The following is a 12,285-nucleotide window of genomic DNA, read 5'->3' on the forward strand; positions in this document are numbered from 1 at the left end:
TAAATACTAGTGATGGGCGGATTTATTTGCCAGGCGCGAATTCGTGGCGGATTTCCACGTTTCGCCGCCTGCGAATAAATTCCAGTAAAAATTCCTATGCTGGTGACAAATTATCAAGCCCATTGACTTTAATGCGCATAAAATTGACGCCGGCATCAATTTTGACGCCTGTGAAATTTAGTGAATTTTTATAGAAGTTTCTCAAATTTCATGCAAATTTCTTCTCTAATAAATACTCTTTAAAAAATCCCATAGAAATTAATAGAGAGTGGCGGAATTTCACTCTAGAGGACTGTGGCGATCTCCAACTTCACTCTTTGATAAATATACCCCTATGGGTCAGGCCTTGCCAATATGCATAATACTAATGTTATGTGTCCAAATTCCAGGAGATCTTATTGGAAGTTGATTGGATGCTGTATATGAAGTCTTAATTCCAAAGATATGTGCAAACATCAAAATTAACATGATCAAAAGTATTAAACACAAAATTATATTTAGACAAACTCCAACTGGCAGCATCCCTTGCTCAGCTCAGCTTCTAGGCTGATGCTACAAGCTTCAGTTCCAGCTGGGGTACCATAATTATCTGTTCAGTCACGTTACCTTCATTTTTAAAAAACGTTCCATAGAAAATGACAGCGTATGTTATTTGTCCATTGGGTTTTCCAGGGCCCTGCCACTTTAACTGAACCCCTCGTGGCCCATCGATAATCACATGTAGCAGAACGTTTCCCTCTGGTTCCGACTCCTGAGTGTTGGCATCAACCTGTAAAATATTCTGCTTTAGATTTACATGTAAAAAATCCACATTTGCTTTAATACACTTGATCTGCATGATTCAAGGTTTATGATTTCTGGCAATATTTCCAAATATTAAGCCTAATGTGTCATTTTATGGCCTTTAGCAAATTTTGTCTGATTCTGCACTTTCTTTATTCTGCCTTATGCATACCTGTAATAGCCTGGGCTTTTTATGTGTTGCACGTAACCTTATCTTGTTTAAAGCACTTCATCATAAAGCATGTCCATATTATGGATCCACAGCAAAATGGAAAACTCATTTTAAAAAAATAATGATTACATATTTAGTTCATGCAGAAAAGCTCTGATCATCATGACATCAAATTAATAGTAACAAACAAGAGAAAGTTGTGCTCACCACTCATTTTTAAAACCATTAGGCGGGGGTGCAATGAGGCTGTGACCACAAACTACATATGGACAAATACAAGAGTACTCTGCACTCAACCCATTATTACAGCTAAAGTCAGGTGATCCCACTGGTCGCTAATAAAAGGAGAACCAAGTTTGGGAGTTTTACTTTGAAAGCAGCGAGTAAGTTGTGGGTAAAACTATATACTCTTTATAAAATGTATAATGAAGCAATAAAATTCTTAATGAATCAGATGCAAGTTGAGCGTAGGACTGGCCATACCAAGGATGACTTTGACGTAGTTGGCCAGCTTAAATATATTGCAATATATGGACAAACAATCCCTGTTTTGTTTAAAGGGTAAGGCATTTTTTAGTAGCAGTATGCACAAAATGTCTCATTGTCCTTAATATATTAATAATGGGTTGAGTGCAGAGGATCTCTTTTATTTGTCTATGTAAATTATGTGGTCACAACCTCATTGCATCCTGGCTTAATGTTTTTACAAAATCAGTGATGAGCACATGTTTCTCTTGTTTGTTATAATTTATAAAGGAGCAGTGACCAGCACCATGTTATAGCTCCCACCCTTTCCAGCTAAAGTCAGGTGATCCCACTGCTGGTCAATAAAAGGGCAACCAAGTTTGGAAGTTTTACTTTGAAAGCATCAAGTAAGTTATTGGTAAAACCTAGTCTCTTTATAAAATATATAATGAAGCAATAGAATGAATATATAATGAAGCAATAGAACTCTTAATAAATCAGATGTGAGTTGAGTATAGATCTGGCCACACCGGGGATTACTTTGACGTTGTTGGCCATCTTAAATATATTTCAATATATGGGCAAACAATCCCTGTTTTGTTTAAAGGGTAAGGCATTTTTAGTAGCTTAAGGCACAAAATGTTGCAATGTCCTTAATATATTGATAATGGGTTGAGTGCAGAGGACCTCTTGTATTTGTCTATATCAAATTAATAGTAATATGAATCAAGTCTGAATAAAGGTGTCATAACAACGAAGGCACAGCCTTGGAAGGGGGTCTGACCGACAAGCAGACATTTAGGCATAGCATGTGTGTGTTTTGCATTCATATTGCTACTTTAGTCTCTCCCCCAAATCTTTTTGTTTTCTCTATAATTCCCATTTTAAATTTGGTTGCCTCTGAATTTTTTCCTTTCTTTTACACTATCACCATGAGCCCTGTGTTTCACTTCTGGCGAGTGAAAACCCTAATCCCTTTTATTTTCAAATCATATCTCTTGTTGTTCTTCCCTCTTAATATCATTTTTGTTCTCTTCTTCCATTTTTTTTCAATTCTGTCAGTCATTGTTATATTTAGCCTATTTCTTGTTATCCTTCTCTATACTAAATTCCCTTTTTTGCTATTAGAATGAGTCCTTTTTCAACTTTTTAAGCCCCTAACCCCATTCAATTGTATTTTTGCCATTGTTTACCCTACATTATTTATCACTTCTTCTTTTGGAAGAGCAATCTTCAAAAGTCTGAGACCACTGTTTGTCTATGAAGATTGGGGAAAATGTTTTTTTTTTTATAATGATATATTTTTTTTATAATGATATATTTATGGGGAGGAGTGAACTGCATAAAGGTAAATTTTGGACAAATTGAATGTCCATGGCATGAACTTTCCATTTGTCTAGATAATTAAGTAACTAATCTATCTATCGACCTATCTATATACATACATATATATATATATATATATATCTATATATATATATATATATATATATATATATATATATATATATATATATATATATATATATATAAATATACACATAATATAAGAATGGCAATAAAATCAACAATGTCATTGATGGGGCACAAGGTTTACCATACAATGGACATCTCAGGCAATATGTTCTCTATATCTCTCCTCTCAGTTTACTAAACCAGGGAGATCAAGGGAAATCCCAATTTCTTTACCATGGTGCCCTTTAGGGTGACTGCATGCCATTGCTTTGTAAAGGTGGGGTACATCACCCTATTTTTACAAGGAAAACTAGAAATGAGTAAGATTTATGAACAAAAGGGCTGAGTTGGGTGGTGATATGGAATTTAGGTCTGATATCTGTGGACCACAGGAAAACAATTCAAGATTTCAACAATTTATTTTTGTGTAACATCCTTATTGCATGACCTTGACCTCAGTGTACAAGAAAGTCATCAATCTGTGAGTACTTTAGTAGATATTGAATGAAAAGGGAGGGTACCATTGCCTTTTGGGTCCTGCTGGGAAGTAGTATCCTCTTGGAAACAGCCAGACATCAGGCAAAGGCAGTTCCTTTCTTTAGAACCCTGCTTGTATCCAAGCTCAAATAGTAGTAGAAGTCACAAATGAACAATTAGAAAGTGGTAGTTTTACTTATTAGTAAAGAGAGCAAGTCTCTAATACCTAGATAGGGGTAATACTGAGAACTCAGTGTCCTACAAAAAGTCATAGGGGACTAGAATAAAACTGAACAATAATGATACTAAAGTTGAAACCTGAAACTAAAGATCTTAAGGTATTTTTCATTGTGGGTCATAGTCCTATGTTTTCAGAGGGAAATGTATTAGAGGTAGAATAACCCTTTGCAGCAGATCCACCAGATCCAAATCATATGAAGTAGTGATGAACGAATATGTCCCATTTTGCTTTGCTGGAAACTTCGCAAAATGGCTAAAACATTCACAAAACTCATTGAAGTCAATGGGCATCAAAATGTATTTTACGTGACATTTTTTTACACGTGCAAAATTTTTTCTTGCTCCAAATGCATTAAAGTCAACGGCCATTCTTTCTTATGGCAACTTTTTTGTCCAAATGCATTAACGTCAATGGGAATTTTTTCTTATGGCGACTTTTTTGTCTCGCTGACATTTTTGTCTCTGTGACGTTTTTTGCTGCAAATTTTTGGCACAGTTTTGAGAAAAAAATTAAAGATGGTAAATGTGAAGTAGATAGATAGATAGATAGATAGATAGATAGATAGATAGATAGATAGATAGATAGGTAGGTAGATAGATGATAGATAGATAGATAGATAGATAGATAGATAGATAGATAGATAGATAGATAGATAGATTGATAGATTGATAGATAGATATAGATGATGATGATAGATAGATAGATAGATAGATAGATAGATAGATAGATGATAGATAGATAATAGATAGATAGATATATAGATAGATAGATAAGATAGGTTTCACTTCCAACTATCCAATCTGAAGATCTGTCCTTTTACTTGTGCCAAGAAGATATTTCTTGTAGCATGTTCTCAGCCAATAGTGATGCAGCGATTTTGACACGAGCAAATTTTCAGACGTGCGTCCAAAATCTTTTGATGCCAGCGAAACGCAAAATTTGCGCTAGGCGAATTTATTCACCCATCACTAGTTCTAAGTCTAGTAACTGAGAGAAACCAATTCGATTTCAAATGCATGCAGTTGATAGGATGCTTTTGGCCATTAAAGGTAAAATTGGCTTTGCACCTTTTATGATATTCCCCTAATCATTTAAAAAATTACTTTTACATTGTGTGCTTCACTTTCTGTTGCTGTAGCCTTCCTTGTGCGCTTACCTGTTGTGATATTATGACTCACAATGTGTTGTACAGTATGGCTTTTCTGAACTTATGACAGATACATAACTCCAATCTGAGACTATGTATGAATAAAAGGTTTGAGGGAATTTAAGCCTTTTTGTACAGACTTTTATTTAATTTACATTATATATATTATTATATTATATATATTAAGACTTTAATTTTTTTAAACATCCAAAGTTAAAAATGAAGACATTTATCTGGCATGAGGCCAGGCAAGCTTTTAAGAGTAAATATTCATCAAAGTAGCTCAAGCTGTAAAATGTTTCATGGTTATAAAGTCTGCGTTTCTTTTCTACCAATAGATGATATGAGCAAAGTGCTTTTAGCAGACACAATTAGGAATAGCACAAAGCTCATTTTGGAGAAAAGGTATAGGAATGTGCTTGGGTTTTTTTTTCCACAAAGGGACACCAGCATCCAAAATATATATACATATAAATATCTGTTTTAAATTTACATTTGCAGGAAGTTGTGTAATAAAAAACACAAAGGGACAGATTTATCAAAATTTAAATGATTGTATTTTATATTTTTTGGAGAAATAACCCCAAAAGTAAAAAATCTTGATTTTGTGCTTGTTTAGGGAAAATTTTGAAACCTGAAAACTCAATAGCTTAAAAACATACCTTACCATACCATACAAACAATAACCTGAACACAATGAAATCACATCCTGCCCTTTATTTTCAATGAGTCTACCAAAGTTAGAATTTCTCTTGAAAACCTGAATTGAAAAATAGCGTGAAATTTGAATTTACCATCCCCTTTAACTTCTACATGATAGATACCAAATTTTTAATTCAAGTTTTGAGATTTTTGTGCTTAATAAATGTCAAAAAATGATAATTTTTGAAGCTCTAATTGAATTATTGATTCTTGTCACTGTAAAAGCACAAATAAATCACAGTTATAGATTTATCAACATTAAAATTTGAACTTTTTACCAAGATTTTAGTTTATTGTGAAAAATGTATCAAGTGAAAAAAATTTCATAAAAAATATATGCATCTAAAAGTGCCAAGATCATGTAGAAGTCAACGGGAGTTGCATTTTCAAAATGCAAGCTATTTTTTTAAACAGAGTTTTCACATCGTGCAAAATTTGGCAGACTGCATTCAATTTTTTTCATCGTTTTAAGTGATTGAGTTTCAAATGTTTTCATAAATAATTTAGAATTGTGATAAATCTACCCTTAAGGTGCAATTTTATTTAATATTGACAGGTAACAAAATTTGATTTTCAAAATGTATCAACCAAAACAACCTTGAAAATTCAGTTTAAGATATTTGGCAGATAAAACCTGTTGAGCTTCTCTAATGTATGTGTGATGTATTTTATTTTTTCAAGACTTTTAACACAAATTTTTACAATCAAAATTTTACAGACAGAATGAAACAATGTGATTTTCAATTGTGAGAGAGTGATCATGTTCATGTTGTATTCACTGTATAATTTCATGTTGTTTGTAAATAATCATGCCCCTACTTGTGACGTGGAATTAGGAGCACTTGTTTATTTATTTTTCAAGGTACTATTGGAGCACTTTGTTTACTGCCAGTGATGGCACACCCTGTATAGTTATGGGCTAATTGTTGCCGCAGTTTGGTGAATTCATTTGCTTAGGGTGAAATGTAGAAATTTGCTACAAATTTGTGTCTGGTGAATTTATTCACCCATCACTAACCCTGTATATTGTGACTGATGCTTATGAAGGGTTTAACTTTCACAAGTGTGCAGCTGCTCTGCACCAAGGGGCAGATTTATCAAGGGTCGAAGTGAATTTGAGGGAACTTTTTCAGTAAAAAAATTTGAAATTCAAAGTAATTTTTTTCCTATTTATCGAATAGGATAATACAACTTCGACTTCGAATTTGATTGGAAGTAAGATCGTTCGAATATTCGACCATTCGATAATCAAAGTACTGTCTCGACTTCAATACTTCGCCAAATTAAACCTGCTGAAGTGCTATGTTAGCCTATGGGGACCTTCTAGAGCAGTTTTCTAAGTTTTTGGAAGTCGAAGTAAAATCATTCGACCGATCGTTCGATACCCAAATTCGATGAAAAAAAAATCAACTTCATTATTCGAAATATTTCAATTCGATGGTTGATTTCGAAGTATTTTTATCCTTCGACCCTTGATAAATCTGCACCCGAGTGTTTAGTTTATTGTGCACTAATAAGTACAATTTTGTGCCCATTACCATACATGGTAATTGCGTCCAGCATTTTTAATGGAGTCCTATAGACACTTTTTAGTTGAATTCTTTAAAGTTACAGTAGAATGTTGTATAATCAGTATTGGTTTTCTTTATATTTGAATAGTTTTCAAATGCTGCTTACCTTTTTGCTAAGGGTACAGCCTTTTGCAGTGCACACTCGTAGTTGGAAAGAATGCTTGCTCCAGGGAGAGAGACCATCCACAAAATAAATAAGATCTGAGGAATTCTGTACTAAAATTCCATCCATATATAGTGTATAGCTGGTGATCATGCCTGCAATATATAAATATATTGTATTGATTAACAGAAGTAGGAAGTAGGACAAATGAAAGATAAATAAATGATCCATTGGAAAACACAGAACAGAGATATTACTTAATCACAGTGCATCATCTGACATTTTTTTTTCTTGCACTGGAAATCAAGTTGCTTTTCTTTCATGCAGTTAGAAATTAATTGAAGCATCTCTATTGATTTTAAAAATTAAGCAGAAGCGCATATATTAAAGCAAATTATTTGAATGCTTCATAGTATTAAACAATCATCAGTCTTCATGAACTGGCAATCAATATTCTGATTTCCTTTAATGATTTAAAATCACCCTGATGATTTAAAAATATAGGCCTGTGTATACTGTATAGGTGTAGGTATACTGTAGTGGTGTTTTATTTTTATATGCTAAACACAATTGCGTTTGCTTGATTTCTAATTGAATTAAATGCAATTGTGCTTTCAGTTTGATTCAAGTTGTGCGAGTTGGGTATAGAATGTTCATAGCGGGGATGGGTTCAGTTCCAGTACTCTGCATTTTAATGCCATTAACCTGTAAATTTTGGGCACAAGTCTGTTAGAGCTATTGATGCTAAACACAGACAGAACCCTCAAAGGTTCCCCAGAGTCAATGGTGCATTTATGCTCGATTCAAGGGGGGAGGGGATGCATTTGGAGCAAGCCAAATATGAGCCTGTGCATACTGTATAGGTGTAAGTATATTGGTTTTTTTTATATGCTAAACACAATTACCTTTGCTTGATTTCTAATTATTAGATATATATTTAATATGAAATATATGGGAGTGCTAGGAGAATTTTTTTTTTGTGCAACAATGTTCAGTCAATTAAGAGGGACCACATTTGCAGATGAATTCAGTTGAATTCACAAATAGGCCCTTTTACATATGATATACCAAACCTACTTGTAGGATGATTTGGTGGGGGGGCTAGAATAAATAGAAGAGTAGAATGAAGAAAGTGTGATGTTGTGTCTAGAAGCATCCCATGAGACCACCAAGACAATAGAAAAGAAGGGTGCGTGAGAGATTTGTTGCTAATCTATATGTGAACATGCTGCTTGATTCATAACCATTCCACATCTCTCTCTCTCTCTCTCTCTCTCTCTCTCTCTCTCTCTCTCTCTCTCTCTCTCTCTCTCTCTATAAAACTGTTGGGTGGCACTCTGCTTCCATTGTGTGCCCAGGTGCAGGGTACATTTTTCATATATTTTCCAAGAAGACCAGCAACACCGGGACTTTGTGCAAAAAAATAAGGATTAGATTTTATGTGAGCATATATAGTGAATAAAGTACCCCCTCTTGTAAAATATAAGGATATTATAAGTTACCGAGGAGTTTCATGACCATATAAAAACACGAGGCCGAAGGCCGAGTGTTTTTATACAGGTCATGGAACTCCGAGGTAACTTCTAATATCCTCATATTTTACAACTGGGGGTACTTTATTAATTATAATACACAAATTTTAGTGAGTCATGTGACAGAAATTGCATCACTACTCACCGTTTATAACTGATGACATCACTACTCACCGTTTATAAGGATATAATTTACAAGATATTCATGGCTTTTGTGTATTATAAACATTATATGCTCACATAAAATATAATCCTTATTTTTTTGCATGAAGTCCAGTGTTGCTGGTCTTCTAGATAAAAAAAATATCTATATTATTATATATTATCTGAAAACTCGTTATCCAGAAAGCTCTGAATTACAGAGAGGCTGCCTCCCATAGACTCTATTTTAATAAAATAGTCCAGATTTTTTTCTGTAATAATAAAACAGTACCTTGTTCTTAATTCAAACTAAGATATACTTAATCATTATTGGAGGCAACACCAACCTATTGGGTTTATTTAATGTTTACATGATTTTCTATAAAGACCCAAATTATGGAAAGATCCATTAGCTGGAAAACCGCAGGTCCCGAACATTCTGTATAACAAGTCTCATAGCCGGCGTACATTCACATTACCACATTTTTCTTTTCTCTAGAGCTTCTACTAACAAGATTTTGCTAAATGTGTTAGCATTGTCATTGCCAATATTGTTCAGTAAGATTGGGATAGCCACCTATAGGTACCGCATTAATATCTGTTTATTAGAGCCATTTACCATTTGGGTGCAGAGGTTTAGACCAAGAAATGTTGAAAGACTCAGCTGAATGTGACTCTATTCTAGGAGTCTGGACACCTCCTGGTGAACTTTCCTCTGTTATGGCTACACTAACGTTGCTTGTTGTACATCCTCCTTGAGTGCATGCCTTAAAAATGGGGCAAAAGATAAAGATGTAAAAAAAACACAATTATTAATGTCATTTACTGTTTAATATTTTGCAAAAATCAAAAAAGGACATATTTTACAATTGCTTTGATGCCATGAAAGCACTTGTTTGAGTTTGTAATGCCAATACTTTATGATACATATTAAATAAATGCATTCTACAGAACTGAAAATAATTTAAAGCCACCGTGGTAACCATCTTGTAGACACTAGTGGTTATGCAAGGCAATTAAATGCAGTCTAACCTATAGTAACAAAGGAGACAGCCACCATGTTTTTGGCAGTTTGCACCCTGTCCTGCAATCAGTGAACGTAGGTTTGGAATGGAGCAGAATGACCTGCACTTTCCATGTGAATACAGCCCTGACTGCATTCAGAAACACTGATGGTCAGGTATGGGAGAAATACATTGGCATAACCCCCTCTTGTCTTTACCAATACCATAACTTGCTTGTCATTAAGGCACACAAGAAAGGGACAACCAGTGGGCACAGGGTCGTATTGAGACTTTACCACCTATCCTATGGCAGGCATTAAATCCAGGGCTGATTTGTGCTTGGTGGATTAAAAGTCCTGCACGAGGTGCAGAACTCAGATATTCCCTGGACTCAAGTGACCATGCATGGTGCATGGTCTTGCTTCTCCTTTCAAACTTTCATCTGGGTCAACTGAAAATGAGACTACTGGTGTCTTGGTTTGCTATGGCAAATTATACATCTGCCTCCCTGTACATACTGTTTGTTGAGAACACATAAGCTTCAAAGTCATTCATTTTTTATTGACGACTCCAAGTAGACAATAAGTTCAGTTGAATGGATAATTAGTACAGTCAATTGGGACAGCCTTTCTTCACAATTATGTTTTTCTTTTGTACTTTTGCTATTTAGCTGATAAAGCTCTACTATATGATTTTATTTCCCATGTGACATGTAAGTCTTCCACCATACAATGAAAAACATAGTTTTATATTTACAGTCAAAATTCTGATGTTTATCATTTACCCGATGGCAGATCATCAATACTAGAAACTAGATGTCCAGTATTAGGCCACCGTTGACTTAAAGTTACTTCAGATCAAAGGAATTTAATCCTCTTTTACTTCAAAGGTAGATGGCACAAAGCATAGAGGCATGATGTTTCCACACGTGTGGTCTTTAGAAAAGCACTTGTTCAATAAATGTCATCTGATTTTAGATTAGAATATATTTAAACCTTGAGACTAAAGGTCTATAAAGTACTTCTTGCTCTGTTCCAGATCCTGTATATGGAAAAACATTATTTGTCTATTTAGTGCACCCTTAATTATCTGAAGTCAACATATCATAGACAACAACCTTATGGAGCCAATTTATAAACATTTACTTTAACAATTCAACCTTTTTAGAGCTACAAATGTTGCATGTTAAGAAACATGGAATTTTCACTATTTATTAAGCATAAAAACCATTAAAAAACTTGAATGCAAAAGCTGACCATCATATATGATATAATATAGAAGCCAATGGGAGCTGTCCTTAGCAAATTTTAAAATAAGAAAAACCTCTAAAACTACACAAATTAAAATTTTGATAAATAGGCCTCCAAGTGTCACTTGCCACTCAAACCTTCTGTAAGCTCTTGAAAGCATGGACATCAAATGCTCTTGCTTCATTCTATCCCCTGATGAGAAAATTAATGAACATACCCATCATCATTATCGCTTCCCCTGTAGGTTGTATTAATTTTTTTCTCAAAGAACTGATCCACTGAGGTCTTCTTCTGTTTCTCTTAAATACTTGGACTTCAGTCTTTAAATGTTCATGGTACTTGAAGGTGCCATCTACAGGTATGAGACCTGTTATCCAGAATGCTCGGGACCTGGGTTTTCCAGATAATGGATCTTTCCGTAATTTGGGTCTTCATGCCTTAAGTCTACTAGAAATTCATTTAAACATTAAATAAACCCAATAGGCTGGTTTTGCTTCCAATAAGGATTAATTATATCTTAGTTGGGATCAAGTACAGGCTACTGTTTTATTATTACAGAGAAAAAGGAAATCATTTTTAAAAATTTGGACTATTTGGATAAAATGGAGTCTATGGGAGACAGCCATTCCGTAATTAGGAGCTTTCTGGATATCGGGTTTCCGGATAAGGGATCCTATACCTGTATTTAACAACCAGATATCTCAAATGTGTATGTTCTCTTGTACAGTATGGGTCAATCTGATCTACTGATTAAAAATTAAGATGCAGAACAACACATGTATATTGCATCTTACCTATAGGTGTCTTTTGGCCTACCTATTTTGACAGCTCAACTTTACTACACACCATTTACGCTGCATTCCTTTAATCTAAACTTTCTTGTTAAGAAAAGATGAAATAAAGATTCAAATAGATTCTATACGTCTAGAAGCAATTCCTCTTAGCGGCATCTGTACCTAATTGTGCTGCTTGTGTGAGTTTCTTGAATAAAGAGAGGACTGTGATCTTTAAATGACCTCACTGCATCTAGATTAATGAATTTTCACTGGGAGACATACAATATATTTTTAGACACAGGCATAAGGTAAACCACTCGATTGATTCATATTAATAAGCATTACCTTTGCAATCTAAAGATTAGGCTCCACAATATGCAGAGTATGCACTGTATCGAATAATTCTTTGCCTAATTTTTAATTGCTTAAAACCATTTTTTTTTACAATTTAATGTTCAAGTGATAA

At 34.2% G+C, this 12,285-nt stretch overlaps 1 protein-coding gene across 1 annotated transcript in view; it reads right to left on the reverse strand.

Moving 5' to 3' along the window:
- The window catches only part of ush2a.L (Usher syndrome 2A (autosomal recessive, mild) L homeolog), a 442,265-nt gene that overhangs the window by 225,518 nt on the left and 204,462 nt on the right, over window positions 1–12,285 (reverse strand). The window contains exons 35-37 of the mRNA XM_041562401.1: window positions 9,409–9,556; window positions 7,120–7,271; window positions 602–769 (exon numbers count right to left, since the gene is read on the reverse strand). Coding sequence (XP_041418335.1) covers window positions 602–769; window positions 7,120–7,271; window positions 9,409–9,556 — 468 coding nt within the window. The remainder of the gene's footprint in view (window positions 1–601; window positions 770–7,119; window positions 7,272–9,408; window positions 9,557–12,285) is intronic.

Source organism: Xenopus laevis, chromosome 5L, assembly GCF_017654675.1.
Source record: "Xenopus laevis strain J_2021 chromosome 5L, Xenopus_laevis_v10.1, whole genome shotgun sequence".
Lineage (NCBI taxonomy): Eukaryota > Metazoa > Chordata > Amphibia > Anura > Pipidae > Xenopus > Xenopus laevis.